Source organism: Branchiostoma lanceolatum, chromosome 16, assembly GCF_035083965.1.
Source record: "Branchiostoma lanceolatum isolate klBraLanc5 chromosome 16, klBraLanc5.hap2, whole genome shotgun sequence".
Lineage (NCBI taxonomy): Eukaryota > Metazoa > Chordata > Leptocardii > Amphioxiformes > Branchiostomatidae > Branchiostoma > Branchiostoma lanceolatum.
This window is the reverse complement of record NC_089737.1, coordinates 6393341-6410245: the sequence shown is the minus strand read 5'-3', so window position 1 is coordinate 6410245 and position 16905 is coordinate 6393341. Positions and strand designations below refer to the sequence as shown.

General features: G+C 42.9%; 2 protein-coding genes and 2 long non-coding RNA genes across 4 annotated transcripts; 1 reads left to right on the top strand and 3 right to left on the bottom strand.

Annotated features, from left to right (window-relative positions):
* Positions 1 to 270: 270 nt before the first annotated feature.
* Positions 271 to 4549, bottom strand: LOC136422075 (gastrula zinc finger protein XlCGF57.1-like). Its single transcript, XM_066409709.1, has 3 exons — positions 4424 to 4549; positions 2881 to 3764; positions 271 to 2411 (listed from the first exon to the last, which is right to left on the bottom strand). Exons 2-3 carry the CDS (start codon positions 3754 to 3756, stop codon positions 1374 to 1376), a joined length of 1914 nt encoding a protein of 637 aa, XP_066265806.1. The 5' UTR covers positions 3757 to 3764; positions 4424 to 4549; the 3' UTR covers positions 271 to 1373.
* Positions 4550 to 5292: 743 nt separating this feature from the next.
* On the bottom strand, positions 5293 to 9291 carry LOC136422077 (zinc finger protein ZFP2-like). Its single transcript, XM_066409710.1, has 5 exons — positions 9183 to 9291; positions 8074 to 8346; positions 7627 to 7698; positions 7098 to 7522; positions 5293 to 6451 (listed from the first exon to the last, which is right to left on the bottom strand). Exons 2-5 carry the CDS (start codon positions 8336 to 8338, stop codon positions 5390 to 5392), a joined length of 1824 nt encoding a protein of 607 aa, XP_066265807.1. The 5' UTR covers positions 8339 to 8346; positions 9183 to 9291; the 3' UTR covers positions 5293 to 5389.
* Positions 9292 to 10523: 1232 nt separating this feature from the next.
* Positions 10524 to 11994, top strand: LOC136421731 (uncharacterized). Its single transcript, XR_010753496.1, has 2 exons — positions 10524 to 10781; positions 11406 to 11994. It is a non-coding gene; the product is annotated as an uncharacterized lncRNA (long non-coding RNA).
* Positions 11934 to 13784, bottom strand: LOC136421730 (uncharacterized). Its single transcript, XR_010753495.1, has 2 exons — positions 13526 to 13784; positions 11934 to 12986 (listed from the first exon to the last, which is right to left on the bottom strand). It is a non-coding gene; the product is annotated as an uncharacterized lncRNA (long non-coding RNA).
* Positions 13785 to 16905: the final 3121 nt, after the last annotated feature.

Below are 16905 nucleotides of genomic sequence, written 5' to 3'. Positions count from 1 at the left end.
TCACGGGGCAGGGTTATCTAATGCCGGCAAGGGACTGTCGCTGCCAAGGGAGTTATAAAGGCGGTCGTCCCTCGGCGACATAACTCCCTTGGCAGCGAAAGTCCCTTGCCGGCATTAGAGAACCTCGGCCCGTGAAAGAAATCGCGTCACCCCCCCTGACAAAGGAGGCTAGGTAGAAACACTGATTTGGTCTGACCACAATCTCTAACCTTTTCTATTGTAGTTTCTGAAGCATGGTAAGGCATATGTGAAAGAAAACAGGAAAAAGGATCTGTTAGTAGAAACCATGTTAATTCAACAAGGTCCATACTGTACGTACATGTAGTTTCTTAAGAAAGGTCTTAGAAAAAGTGAACCTATCCTGTACAAATGTATTTATTTTGTGAAGTAGAAAACTGGTGGGAGCTGTAACTTAATTGTCGTTTGAATATTTAATTCACTATATGTTAGGTGTTGACCGGACCATACTGAACCTGTGTATGTATTTGGAAAAGACCTTTGATAAAAAAATGTATTTGTACAGAATTAAACAGACTCGCTGTTGAATATGACTTGAAGTGTGTGCATTCTTTATGATACATCTCTTATACAAGTTATTTTACTAAAATCCTCTTCAAAAGTCATAGAAATGATAAACAAAAAACAAAACACTTTTCCCCAAACCATCCTGCAAACCAGTATTCATTTAAATCTCAGCACTTCAGAATAAAACAACCATGTTTGTCGAAACAAGTCTGTCAGTATTAGGCTACACCGAATAATTTTTATGGATGACGTCCTTTGGAGACCCTTAATCTAATGCAAGAGCGCGAAAAACAAAACAAGAAGGGCCGAAAAAAACAAGATGCCTAGATTTGAAATATAATAGTCGACGACACGTTAGGACACAAATTGAACGAGAGAACACGGTGTAACAACAAACTATTCTTTTATTCATCATGAAAACAGCAATAATTTGAATAAATGATCATAAATCAGTTCAAGTTGAACAGCAGTTGTTGTTCTGTCCTGTTTTTTTCCATATCCACTTGATTTTGCAGGCCTGCAGAAACATAGTATATTAAAAAGGCAAAATCTTACGATTTGCGGCACTGTCATAACTCTTTGGTCATAGTTACAGGAAGCGGAATTTCTTGGTTTTTTTCTGGGAACAGACCAAAATCAATGCGCATGCGGACGTCATCCATAAAAATTAATTGGTGTAGCCTTACAACGAATTACTTACCACGAGTATAAGAGGAGTGCCAACAGCCAGGATTCGAACCCGTAACCTTCTGGTCCAAGAATAGAGTAGCTACCCATGCATTGAATAATGCACTCTACATGTTTGGCATTGGCAGAGTAGCCTCGTCTCACTTTCTCACTTCAATAGTTCAAGTCTTCGCATGTCTGAGTAAATGTGCTGCTAACAAGTCTTTCCTCACTGCTGCATGGTCACAATGCTGACACTTGAAGGGTTTCTCTCCTTTGTGAATCCTGGTGTGGAAAACCAGAGCTGATTTGTTGGTTGCCCTGTAGTCACACTCCTCACAGCTGTAGGGTTTCTCCCCTGTGTGCGTTCTGACGTGTCGGTTCATGTCTGCCTTGTGCATGGTCCTGTAGTTACAGTCTCCGCACACCAGCGGCTTCTTCGGTTGGTGGGACTTCATGTGGGTTTCTAGGAGATACTGAGTAGCGCAGCTGCGACCACATACCGTGCACGGGTAGGGTTTCTCTCCCGTGTGGGTTCTCATGTGTCTGTACAACGTAGCCTTCTGTGCAGCCCTGTAACCACACTGCTCGCATGCATGCGGTTTCTCGCCTGTGTGTGTTTTAAGATGGTTTGCTAGGCCAGCTTTGAAGCGAGACTTGTACGGGCACTTCTCACATGTAAACGGTTTCTCCTCAGAGTGGGTCTTCATGTGGAGTTGGAGCTCCTTTCTTCCCACAGCCTCGTGGTCGCAGTCTTGACACCTCAGCGTTTTGTCTCCGCTGTGAGTTCTAACGTGCGCGGCAAGGTGGGACGGTTTGGACGTGATGTACCCGCAAATTTCGCACATAAGAGGCACCTTGGCGTGAGTTTTCATATGCGTCCGCCAGCTGGCTTTATTAGCAGACCGGTGTCCACACTTGTCACACATGAAGGGTTTTTCTCCTGTGTGAGTCTTGAGGTGGTAGTCCAACGCTGTCCTGTAGGCTGTCCTGAACCCACACTCCTTACACACCAGTGATTTCTCACCAGTGTGGCGCGCCATGTGCTGCTTCAGGGCCTTCTTGGACCCCCCTGCATAGTCACAGTGGGCGCACTTGAAGGGCCTGTCCCCAGAGTGCACTTGGTTGTGCCTCGTTAGGTTTGAAGCATAACGAGTTGTGTAGTCACAGAGAGAACACCTGTAGGATTTCTTCTCAGCACCCGAGTCCTCCTCAGCAAACTGTAAAAAAAAAGACGACAAATTTGTAGTTAGTAAGGAAATATTTTGACAAATTTTTAGTTAGTAAGGAAATATTTTGACAAATTCTTAGTTAGTAAGGAAATATTTTAGAAGATTTTTACCCTCTTGGAATGATTTACCCCATCTGTGCACTAACAAACAAATCAGCAGACAAGAAAGATAGAATGCGAACGATTTTTGTAGATGTAGTCTTTTTGTAGTCTTAAACGACTTGAACTGTGAACATCTGTAGTGTCTATTTCAATACTTCACAAGCATTGTAAGGCAGTATACATATGCATCTACAAAAATTGTTCGCATTCTATAATATCTTTCTTCAGAAATCAAATCATGGATAAAAATGTTACTAGTACCATTGAATTTCTATAAATTTCCTGCAAATTTCCACCTTGTATCTTCCCATAACATTTCTTCAGTAGGACATAGTCACTACATTACCGGTACTCACCTCTAAAGCTTGTCCTCCGTCAGTCCCTTGTTGCCCTGGCAACCAAACTAACATTTCTGCAGCAGAACCGCAGTTAAAGTCAACTTCTTCATACGACACTGTACCAGTCTGGTCCGTACATTCATCCTCTACTGTTTCTGATGTTAATCTATGTTCCACTGTTGTGACTTCTCCTACCACTGATTCTTCTCTCATTTCTTCAATAGCTTCATCTCCTGTTGTTTCTATATCATGACTGGAGGCATTGTCAGATGGCCTCAATGCTTGCATTGCATCCGATGCTAAAACTAGCTCAGTGTTAGAATCTTCATGTCGACTGATTACAGATTCTTCTTCCTCTGTGTAAGACGTCAATAAAGGAGGAAGAGATTCAGTTTGTACATCTTCATTCCCTTCCTGTAAGCTACTACTGTTGTCGACATCTTCAGAGTGTGTGTCTTCTGGCTCGAAGCTGAAGCATATTTCAGTCGCGCCGTTAGTCGTTACGTACGTGTGTCTGTCTGTAACATGTGGTTGCTCTGACGACCCGCCCGTCCCGCTGTATTCCTTCTCCATGACAACCCTGAGCACAGCCACCAGCAGCTCCTTGTTGTTGACGTCCCCGGTGCTGATGTTTCTCCTGCCCAGTTCAGACACCACTTCCTCCATGTACAGTCTGGGGAGAACCGCCAAGGTCACGTCCTGGGATAGACCCAGGGGTCGGGGGTCAGGGGCCAAGGTCACGTCCTGGGACAGACCCAGGGGTCGGGGGTTAGGGGCTAAGGCCACGTCCTGGGACAGACCCAGGGGTTGGCAGTCAAGGGGCAATGTCACATCCTGGGATAGTCTCAGAGGTTGAGAGTCAGAGGTCAAGGTCATTTCCTGGGACAGGGCCATAACTATTTCTGTGAATGGAAATGCAGCAACAATGTCAGCCATCGAATCTCAGCTATCCCCAAACATACCAGGCACAAGTAATAAGAAGGTTCATCGTTTCAGCTGGGCATGGGCATGTGCAGCAAAATGCATTGAGGGTAATATTTTAAAGGCCCTAGCACTAATTATGCTACATCAGACACTATATAACTTGCGTCTGTGCTACATGTAGTACTATAAGGCACCGTTGGCAAATCCATCAGTACAACCTGACGTCTACCATTTTGTAACAGTAGGGTACAGACAGTCGACAAGGAGGAAATAGATGGTTTGAAATTAGAATCTTTGACAAACGCCCCTAACCGTTAACCTTTTCGGGGGGAGGGGTGAAAAAAATGATGTCTACACAACTTAATTGTGTCTTCATTACTGAATAGATGGCTTAGACAATCACCCATTGCCACCCAGCATGCTCATAAGACCTGTATTGACTCGTTGAAAAAGCAAACGGCGGTAGAAGTGATTATGAACGAAGTCAACGACTTTCAAAACAAACGCCCCCCTCCCCATAATAATGTTTTCACAAACGCACGAGCAAATTATTGACATGTAGTCATGCAGCAATAAATTCCAATAACTACATCTTCACACTGTTACCAAACATGACAATACCATCTACTTTACCTACTTTTTGAGATTATAGGAGCGGCAGAAACGACCTCAAAACGTTGTTTCGTCCGTTTCCACGACAGCGATCTCTGAAAAATTATGGCGGCCTCAGAGGGCAAAGGTCAACAGTGATGTGGACTGTTCCACTTTGTTTTAGGGGTGTATGGTATATTTTAATATGTCCACCTTCGGAAGCAAATTATACTTTCTATTACCATACGTGCTTGCGGTGATGACTAAGTACAGTACTGACATTAATTGTGTCCACTGTAAAGATGAGGAATAGTCCGATGTTGTAGAAACTTTGTCACAATACACTTTGACCTCCCTCGCCCAGTTATTTAGCACCAGGGACAGGGACAACTGTGTCTGTGTGAATGTCATTCAGCACCAAGGAAAGGGCCGGCCGCTAGGAGCGCGATTTATATTAGTCAGTCTGACAACACTGAAGACCATTTGAAGACAATAACATTGCACACTGCTCTAAGATCAGGCTGATGACTTGAAACCTGAACCCTATTTGCAGAGTTAAAGAAGAAGATTCAGACCACAGAAATAAGATGTTCCAGAAGACAATTGACGGGCTTCGGCATCTCAGTTGACAGAGTATCTGTTGTGCCCTTATCAAAAGTAAAAAGACTAATAGTCCATGGGCCAGGTCCCTCAAAATAGCAATTTGGTACTAAACAGTGGGACAAAGGGTGACTTACTTTTTTTGAAAAGGTGTGAAAGGGGCAGACCAGATTTATGCTGATGTAACTCGATATCATATCAGATCATAGTATGGGCCCATTCTTTACTGGACAGTGGACAAGTACTGTTACAGTGCTCACTCGCCTTATTCATCTGCTTATATGATTGAATAACTTAAGTCAGAAGAGGACAATATAGTTAGCAAACAGTGCATCTTTATTTTTTCTTCAATTCAGAACATTTGTAAGAAAACAACTCTCCTGTCAAAACAACTCTCCTGTCAAGGCGACAGCTAAGATGTCATTTCACTTTTATGCTTATTCATGATGTGGCTCTTAAGATCATCTTTCATCTTTGAACAATGGTCGCAATGTGTACATTTGAATGGCCTTTCTGAACTGTGTCTCCTCAGCATGTGCTTTCTCAGATTGCGTTGAAAAGTTGCTCTGTAGTCACACTTGTCACAAGCATACGGCCTATCTCCAGAGTGGACTCTTTTGTGCTTTTTCATTTCCCCAGAGACAAATGTTCGGTAGTTGCATTCTTTGCAGACGAGAAGCCCCTTCTCACGGCAGTGCCGTTTCTTGTGCTTCTCTAGAAGTGCTTCTGTAAAACCTTTGCGTCCACAGATGTCACATGGCCAGAGTTTCTCTCCTGTGTGTATAACCTTATGTTTAAAGAGTCCGGATGAAGATACTGACCTGTAGTCACACTGGTCACAGGCAAAGGGCTTCTCACCTGTGTGACTTTTCATGTGACCAATCAGACAGTACTTGATGTGGGTTCGGTAAGGACAATGATCACAGGCAAATGGTTTCTCTTTCATGTGGGCTTTTTTGTGCTCCTGAAGCCTTACCGGCACTGTTGTCGTAAACTTGCAGCCTTCAAAGTCACACTTGTATGGCAACTCGCCGGTGTGGGTCTTCATGTGGCTGGCTAAATTGGAAGATTTCACTGCCAAATATCCACAGATGTGACACTTGATTGGTTCTTTGGAGTGTATCTTCATAATGTGCGAGCGAAGACCACCGGCCTGAGATGTCCTGTGTCCGCAAATATCACACATGTACGGCTTCTCTCCTGTGTGGGTTCTCATGTGGGTCTTTAAGGCTTTGGAGTGTGCTGTTTTAAAATCGCATGACTTACAACTAAAGGGTTTTTCTCCTGTGTGAATACGCACGTGATGACGAAGAAGATGCCTAGCTTTTGTTGTATAGTCACAATGAGAACACTTGAATGGTTTGCTGTTGGAGTGTGTGAGGCCATGCTTTCTGAAGTTGGAAGAATCCGATGTTGTATACTTGCAGTGGGGACATTGTTTCAGCTGCCTTGTACCACCTTTCTTTGTTCCTTCCTGAAAGGACAAAGGAACAAGGATGAAATCATTACTAATCATTACTAATACTAGCAGAGCAGGCAACAATAGTTCAGACTTCAGAGGCCTCATTTCTCCATGAAATGGTTTAATTCATGCAGATGTCTTAAATATTTAGCATAATCTATGCATGGTGATGTAGATCTTTAACTAGCTAACACCAAGCCTACACATGTCACCTACTCCTACCATGGTTGGGGGAAGGTCAGGAGGCCATTTTTGCTGTGAAATTATGACATGACTATCTCTCTCTCTCTCTACCCAATTCTACGTCTTTTATTCCCCATCATATGGGGGTTGGATGTGCTTACACATGGGGGATTTGGGGGAGCCCCAGAACTCCTCATCAAGTGCAAGTCTTTTTTGTAGCAAGAGTTTCTACGGGCTGGATGCCCTTCCTAACGCCAACCAAACCCTATTTCTGGGCTTAGGACATGGGAAATATGTGTTAAGTGCCTTTCCCAAGGGCACAACGTCTGGGTGCATGTCCAGACATGTGGGTACTCCACTGGGGATTGAACCTGGGTCTATTGGTTCATAGCCCGATGCTCTGCCACTATGCCACACAGACGCCACTATGACATTTGAAATCAAGATTTTCTCAGGCTTAACTCGTCACTTTCACCTGTGGAGTCTGGACCATGTCTTGCTCCTCTGTGTCGGAGGATGACCAGGAGCCTCCATCAACAAAGTTGTCCACCTCTCCCATAGTGGACTGTACCATTTGTGTTGGGGAGAGGGTGATCCATTGTTGCCCTGGTGCTGTGGTAGTGGTGGTCCATTGTTGTTCATGTGATGGTCCTAATGTAGGGGTGGTCCATTGTTGGACAGTGGCAGTAGCTTTGGTAGGGGTACTAGTAGTCCATTGTTCACCAGGTGTAGGTGCTGTCGTAGGGATGGTCCATTGTTGTTTTGGTGCAGGTGCTGTGGTGGGGGCAGTCCATTGTTGTTTTGGTGCAGGTGCTGTGGTGGGGGCAGTCCATTGTTGCACAGGGTGACCATTACTAGTAGGATGTGCTGATTTCGCTGCCTCTTGTGCCGTTGCTTTTCCTACACGGAGCCACAAAATGGAGATTTGAAAATACCCATTGCAAAATGTAGTCACCTTTTAAGACTTCAAACCATTTGAATAAATCAAGTTTGTAAAACCTTACCAGATCCTGCACCTGATCCAAGACTCAGTTCTGAAATATCGACCCTTGCCTGTCCACACAGTGTCGCTTTTCCTGTAAAAAAGTTTGAAATATTACAAAGAATAATGGTGCTGTATATATAGAATGCAACACGTTGTATTCCGTATCAACCGAGGTACCAGCCCGACCGCGGGTCGGATCGCCCGACGGCCGTAGGGCGATCCAACTCCTTGGTCATAACCACCCAAGAAAACACACATTTCAATGCGGAATGCGCCAGAAGTTGAGGGCCCAGGTATGACATAACTAAGTTTATTCATTCCATATTTCCATATCCAAAAAGGTAATCTACTGGTAGCAATACACAGCAAAAGAAAAGGGATGCAAGTAAAATGATGTAATCTTGCTACTCTCAAAGTCTAACATTGTTACTTGTGGAAGCTTTAATACCAAGGCATACATATGTACCTTGACTTGTCTTTGAAACAACGATGTTTGCTTTTTCGTACAGAACCCCCGCCCCGCTGTATTCCTTCTCCATGACAACCCTGAGCACAGCCACCAGCAGCTCCTTGTTGTTGACGTCCCCGGTGCTGATGTTTCTCCTGCCCAGTTCAGACACCACTTCCTCCATGTACAGTCTGGGGAGAACTGCCAAGGTCACGGCCTGGGACAGACCCAGGGGTCGGGGGTCAGGGGCAAAGGTCATGGCTGGAGGGTCAGGCACAGACATGGCTGCTTCTGTGAACAGAATTACGTGTATGCAGCAACAATGTCAGCCATAATATCCAAACCCTTACAAGGCCTAAGTAGATTTCGAAGTCAGTACGACCAGAATTTCAAACATATGATTTTGATTCAAGTGTATACATCTAAGATTATGTCGCAAACTATATTCTAGTATGCCCCGCTTATCAAATTATGTTATTGGTTTATACACGTTTAAAGCGTTGGCAAATACAGCAGTACACCTTGACACCTACACAGTTTTTTTCTTAAACTGACGGCCAATAAGGATGGGAATAGTATTAGAACACAAATGCCCATAACGCCATATTTAATACCTCTCCAAAAGCTAGCCACGGCGAAAATTTACATGTAACGTTACAACGTAACCGTCCGTTCAAAGTTTCACGAATCGCTTACGTTAGATTAGACCTTGTATCCATTCACTTATTAATGGTAAACTGAGATATATACAACTGGAACAACAAAACGAAGTAACCTTAACCAAAGGAGAAAGAGAGATTTGTTTTAACCTCCTTGCCCGTTGTTGTTGTTGTACTGTTTGTTGTCCTTGCTTAACGTCTATTATATCGCTAGACGCTGGTCTCTTGGTGCTGGGTTACGCTTGGTTCAGTTATGAGTCGATTGTCTGTCTAGGTATTTAACTCTGAGTCTTGGTGACTTGTGCTTGCCTAAAGGAAAGTTTAAAAAAAACAGTTTATTTAACGCCCCCCCCCCCCCAAATTATGTGGATCAAACGCACCAGCCATATTAAAAAAATTGTTGGCATGTGGCAGGAAAATATACTCATGTCTTTATTTTCTTATCAAACATGATATGACCATTCTTACCTACTTCTTGAGATAATAGGAGTGGAAGAAACAACCTCCAAACGATGTTTCGTCCGTTCGACGACAGCGATCTCTGAAAATGGCGGCCTTTGAGGTCAAAGTTAATGGATCTGGGGCGTCCCACTATGTGTCAGGGGTGTATGTTATATTGTCAAAATTCCGACGTAAACTGTGTGGAACTTTCGCGTATACGGGTATGTCCGGATACTCGGTAGATCTGGATCCGCGAAGTAATAGAAAGTGACCGTGATTTAGTAGTAGAAACTATTTTTTTTTAACGTTAGATCGCGGTCACTTTCTATTACTTCCAAAGTGCCAAAATTGCCAATCTAAAATCATTTCTGGAAAGCTGACACCTTCCAGCATCTCACTGGCGAGTTTATTTTGTCAGATTTAGTCGTTAACGCAACTTAGAAAGGAATTTGGCGGTTAATGGCCGATACGAATCTGAGTTTCAATTCGATTCACGTGGTTTGATTGGTCGGGGTGATTCAGTAAACCAGTTAATTCATGTAACATGTCTATAGTTCGCATGTAAGTCCTTGTTATTCATTCCATTGTCTGGTGTCGAGATCTTTCACGTATATGTACGCGAAAAGTTCAGTAAAAGGTTAGAGTCTTCAAAGGAAAGTGAATGAAGACTACATAATGCTTAAATTACTAATTACGGACAAGACTTGATGTGTACATGAATGTAGGTGGCGCTTCGACGGGTGTGACGTGAGCTCAACACCCGGACTTTAAAATTGATTCTTTCTATGCCAATGCATGGTTTAGAAAGTCTTCGAATTCATTCTTAATGCATGTGAAGTCTTCCAGACCTGTTGGCGGAGTGTTCACCGGCTTTGAGTCTAATGTCTTGAATATCTTCACATTTTATATGATGGGAGTATATACCCTATTGGAGCCTAATGTGCAGTACCGCTCCCGGCCGTATCTAGAAAATTGCCAAATTTCGCTCTTTTCGGGAATGGTGGAATTGCGGAAGGTTCGCAAAGGGGTTAAAAGTTGTAAGGCTTACTTGACCTTGAACTTGAAACTGCGACCATGTAAAAGCAAGAATTACAATATTTTTAAAAGAGATTTTGCCAACAAAGCAATGAGAAACATTGGGTTATAAATGATGTTTTCTTTGTGTTTTACCAATGGTGATACATTTCCTGTATACTGCCACTTTCTGAAGGGCTATACACAATAATTTCAATCGCATTTAGTATAACGATATTGAAAAAATACAACAGTGTTTCTATCGGATTGTCAAGGAATATATCCAATTTTATACCGTAAGGTGTGTGAATTGCTTAACACTGCAACGGTGACTGCTATGGTAGTTATTAGCATAATCACGGGGTATAACGTACGTCACGGGATGGCCAGACACATTCGGTGGTCGCAGAGATCTATCAGCCGCAACGCGCAGACACATTCGACGCGCCGCGGAAAAATCAGCCGTCCGCGCGGACCTATCAGCCGCAACGCGCAGACAAATTCGACGCCGCGCGGACCTATCAGCCCTTCGCGAGGAAAACTCAGCCGTGGGACAGCGCCATCAGGTGTCTCACTACTGCCTTCAGAGAGCGCTGGAAAGGCCGCGCCAAGGTAGGTCCTCCACAATTTCCTTCTCTAGCGTCATATAGAGACATCGACTGGTAATCTAACTAGGCCTATCAGGTGCCAGACTATCTTAGGGTCATCCGGAGCCAGAAATAATCGGCAGGTCTTCAAATTAAGTCGAGATATAGGGAGAACAGTTCTCAATCGGTGACAGACTACATCGAAGTTATCAAGGTAAACAGTGGCTAATGCCGTATTTTGGGCCATTAGAAGCAAAGGCATCGGCGGTTTTGACGTCTTTTAGTGTGATTTGGTGTCCAGAACAACGTAACATACTCTGGCATTGATGTAATATGCCCACAGAGCGAAAATATGTGATAGAATTGATACCGCTATGTAACGCCCCCCTCCCCATTTTCTAGTAAAGTTACGGCCCATATCTTATACATGTAGTTGTATAGTAAGCATTAACAGGCAATAGTGTTTTTGTCGCCTCGATTGATTTTGGCGATATGCGAGGAATACCTTCTGTCAATTTAAGGGATTATCCTCATCTAGATGATTCAACGAACATCTCATACGTTTCTCGCAAGATTGTTTATTATATTGTTACTACTATTACCCAGGTATAATGTGTCACTGCAAGTAATCAACCCTGACCTTTTTCAGAAATGACTCATCGACTCAGGATGACACTATATCCGCGGAAAAGGTGTAGAAACAAAGCAACGGGCACCTGGAAAGCAAACACGCGAAGTTGAAGATGTATGGGTAACAGAAGATAACATTGGCATTGGTGACAGCACTGTAGCAAGTCCCGGGCAGAAAGAAACACAACTCTCCTGGTCAATTCCTACTCAAGCTAGCGTCAAGGCCACTTTTTCTGGACTGTGGGCTTCTCTCCCTTTATACGAAAGGCACTAAGCCACGGAAATCATTCAATGTACAACTGGAATATTCAAATAACTCCATATTTGCCGTAGAAATCTCTATTCATAGAGATATGTATCGAGTAGATTATTCATCAATTTTGGTACTATGCAGTATATTTGAAATAGCGCAGGATATTAGATGAAGACCATACTTTGTCAGGTTGTTATATTTACAGATGTAAGTAATGGACCATCTCAGCGTTGCATCATTGTACTGACCATCTGTATTTCCTGAAATGTTAATCCAAAAATGACACACAAAATATAGGTATGTATAACTAAGTTTATTCTGGTTCTTTACAAAATATATATTTGCTGAATTGCAATACCATGTTCTTGATCTTGTTATACATCACTTGGCAAATGACTAGTATGTTGTAATCATATTGCACTGTAGCTTAATTTCTTGCTATAGATTACAAATTAAAGTATTCTGATCGTTTATAAATATTGGCTCTTAAAAAAGAAGAACAAAGTCAAAACCAATCAAATACCGAGGCTCGGCGCCGTCATTTTCCCAACACTACAGATGAAAATATGGCACTGTACAGGTGCATTATACATGAGGTATACCTTCTTGTGAAACAACAAATGTAATTATATGAACCAGAATTACTGCATGATTACATATAAGTTCTTCCTTTTTATGAAACCTGTAATCACACTTGTCGCACTGACAAACGTCTTCACTCTGGGATTGTCATGGGTTCTGTGATGATGTTTCAGGACTTCTTTTTTTATGACTTAAAGAACTTTCCACATTTGTCACAAAAATCCCAATCTGAGTGCACTATCATGTGCTTCTTCACTTGAACTCTTTCTGACAAACTGAGCACTCCTTAGATGATTCAACTAAGTGATCCTGAAAGTCTCTAGCATAAATAAAGTCTTTATTGCACAGCCCACACTAAATTGCTGGTCCTTTATCAGCCACATGGCATCGACGCTTGTGTTCAGCTAGTGAACCGCTGTTCGCTTAGCACTTGCCATGTGTACACAGACTGTACTGTAGTCCTGCGTGTGGGGGAGGAGACATGCTTTTCTACATCTTCAGCTGGCAAAACCACACCAGGTAGGTCATCGGACTCGTTGGACTCTTCCGAAGACACTGAACCCTCACTGGATCCACTGGTGCTGGTGTTTGAACGGGATCCACTGGTGCTGTTACTTGAAGACCAGGTACCCTGTTCCTCCCCAAGGCATGGCTTGTCAGGTGGTTCTACATCTCCCTCCTGAAGGCTAGACTTGTAGGGTGGAACAGGTGGTTTTACATTTGTGGTCACATGCACAAACCTGTCCTACTCATCAAACTCCATGGCTGAAATGCAAATTCCAAAGATGAATGCCTTTGTCTGGATAAACTTTGATGACTATGCATCTTCATTTAAATGACCACAACTGTGTCGCTTCTTATGGCTTTAATACTGCTATAAGATATGTCAACATCGTTCTAGTACTTCTACACATGGTGGTTCGTACTGAAGGATGGGGGAGGGGGGGCGTTATATAGCGGTATCACTTCTATCACATATTTTCGCTCTGTTGGCATATTATGTCAATTCCAGAGTATGTTACGTTGTTCTGGACACCCAATCACACTAAAAGACGTCAAAACCGCCGATGTCTTTGCTTCTAATGGCCCAAAATACGGCATTAGCCACTGTTTACCTTGATAACTTCGATGTGGTCTGTCACCGATTGAGAACTGTTCTCCCTATATCTCGACTTAATTTGAAGACCTGCCGATTATTTCTGGCTCCGGATGACCCTAAGATAGTCTGGCACCTGATAGGCCTAGTTAGATTACCAGTCGATGTCTCTATATGACGCTAGAGAAGGAAATTGTGGAGGACCTACCTTGGCGCGGCCTTTCCAGCGCTCTCTGAAGGCCGTAGTGAGACACCTGATGGCGCTGTCCCACGGCTGAGTTTTCCTCGCGAAGGGCTGATAGGTCCGCGCGGCGTCGAATTTGTCTGCGCGTTGCGGCTGATAGGTCCGCGCGGACGGCTGATTTTTCCGCGGCGCGTCGAATGTGTCTGCGCGTTGCGGCTGATAGATCTCTGCGACCACCGAATGTGTCTGGCCATCCCGTGACGTACGTTATACCCCGTGATAATGTATTCATCTAGATATGGTTAGTTACCTAATGTATGGTGTTGTTTGATAGGGAAAATACATTTCATACGTTATGCGTTGTTCTTTATGGTGTACTGGTGCCAGAAATAGTTTATCAAAATCAAGTTCAGCGGCTCTTGTCTCTGAAATGTTGATGTTGCACACTAGAATTTGCTTTATGTAATAAAGAAGACACCATATCAGACCACAAACGGAACTTACATGCGGCTTTAAGAGATCTAATCCGGACTTCAAGCATGATAGTTCATGGAAACGATAGTTATATGTCATTATGCATACCGAGAGCCCAGTTAAAAACGGGTATGAGCCTGAGTTAAAGATCTGTATTGTGTTTGAGGAAGCAGCGTAGCAAACTAAGTGCTATATTCCTCTATCGAATATGTATTTTAAACCCATGAGGGGAACAATAGAAAATAGACAGAAATGAAATTCATAACCGTTGTCTTGTGTAGTAGCTTTCATTAATCTACATTTGACTCTCATGAACATTCACTAGCCTGGAATCCATCCTGTCCTAATTATTGTTCAGTCCTCTAATCGTTTCGAAGACTTTCTGGCAGAGAAGTAACAAAGCTAGACTAGTGTTTGTGCCAGGGTACAATTTACACCGCTGCAAATTTCTACACTACTTGTATTTCTATCAGTCTCTTTCACTTGTGGTCTAGAGACCAAAAAAAACAAATGGGTAAATTATGTTGATGTGCACAAGGAGTATGATAAAGACTGAATATGTAATTTTCTATGGCAAACTGAGATATTGTTTTTGAGCCTCCTTAAGATACGATACTTGAAATGAATATACACACAAGTTCACATTACACGTTTATTATCATATATTCATAGGTTCATAGTATACTTTTCTTGATCTCTGATCATTTCTTCTTTGAAATGAAAACATACATTACATTCCTTTAAGACTCTGTGCATATATGTATAACTCGATAAAGAATGCAAAGTGTCCATGATTATTCAAATCAGCAACATGAGCTCTTACAGTGTCAGAATATCTGCATCCTAGCTAGTGGTGCGGATCGGTCCGGCCGGACCGGTTCCGGACTTGTAAAACGTTTAGGTTCAAGTCCAAAAAAACCTAAACGTCTGATCGTCTTTCCTAACCACCTGCTTCATTCCAAGTTTCCATCGCCAGTAGAAGTTTGGGGTCATTCCACCTCGATCGTGTTTCTTTTGGCTTCAAGCCTCCTCCGTGGTGTATATCTGGAAATACGTTTGATCTAAACATACATACATGTTATCGTTCATATAAGCCCGCTTGCAAACTCCTCTTCTAGCCTGTTAGGGTGTTCGATTGCCTTGTACAAGGCTAATAAGCGGAAAAATTTAAGCAATTTCGAGTAAGCAACTCGCTGCGGTACAAGGACGCTACTATTACTTAGCGGAATGAAGCAGAACTGCAACTAACCTGTCAAGGCAGCAGAACACAGTTTTTCGATTTTGGGTCACAGGCAGTAGAGGTCAACCGAGGTCACCGAGCGGCGGCGTATGCCGCGATTTTCAAATCAATAATAAAGCGGTGAATTATGACGTACTAATGTAATTTCGATGGAGACTATAGTTTTTGGTATATTTAGCATAGCATAGTAGGATTCCCGACCAAAACTTTCACAACATTACCGACATCGATACCGATGAAATTACAGTAGGGTACCCTAAAATGTAAGACAAATTAATATACTGAATTCGAGGGTACAATCGATAAAATAACAGTAAACGAAAAAAAAGTTATGGTTCTGTTACATTCTGACGCCCTCTGCCTACTCACCCCAGCAGTCAGCTGTATTAAAGGTCCGCCCATTTGTACGCCGACTAACCAAACTTCATTATCTTATTCGTACGATCCAAGAGCCGAGGTATTGTATTACCGTACAGTAAAGATGATGTCTCGCTGGCTTTCACAATAAATTTTTTAAAAACTGTTCAAAGATTTCGGACGTACTATTTCTTATACCGCCCAGTCGCGGATAAATACTGTGCTGTTCGGTCCCAGGGTAATGTGAATGCTGATTGGTTCTCTTGACACACATACGGATAATACTCACGATGTTACCGCACATCAGACACTGTTGTATGCTGATTGGTCCATGTAGAATTTTTGACCAATCAATGTGCAGCTATTACATTTTGACGCCCTCTGCCTACTCACCCCTGCAGTCAGCTGTATTAAAGGTCCGCCCATTCCTACGCCGACTAACCAAACTTCATAATCTTATTCGTACGATCCAAGAGCCGACTTATTGTACTACCGTACAGTAAAGATGATGCCTCGCTAGCTTTCACGGTAATTTTATTACAAACTGTTCAAAGATTTCGGACGTACTATTTCTTATACCGCCCAGTCGCGGATAAATACTGTGCTGTTCGGTCCCAGGGTAATGTGAATGCTGATTGGTTCTCTTGACACACATACGGATAATACTCACGATGTTACTGCACATCACACACTGTTGTATGCTGATTGGTCGATGTAGAATTTTTGACCAATCAATGTGCAACAATTACATTTTGGCGCGCTCTGCCTACTCACCCCAGCAGTCAGCTGTAAAGCTCCGCCCACTCGTACGCCGACTAACCAAACTTCATAATCTTATTCGTACGATCCCAGAGCCGACTTATTGTACTACAGTACAGTAAAGATGATGCCTCGCTAGCTTTCACGGTAATTTTATTACAAACTGTTCAAAGATTTCGGACGTACTATTTCTTATCCCGCTCAGTCGCGGATACATACTGTGCTGTTCGGTCTCAGGGTAATGTGAATGCTGATTGGTTCTCTTGATATACATTACGGATAATACTCACGAATTATTACCGTACATCAGACACTGTTGTATGCTGATTAGTCGATCTAGAATTTTTGACCAATCAATGTGCAGCAATCATGAAGCTTTAGTCAACCTGTGGCATTTATTTCATTGACTGCTAGGGGTCGCTCTTAAATATCTAATGTAAAATCGCATTGCCAACATTACTTATGTGCCATTCTTTCGTAATCCGCATAGTGACGCCCTTGACACGCAGAGAGTAAGGGTGACGATTGTCCGATTGCAGCCAATGTGTTGTTTACTATTGTTGAGCGGAGAGAA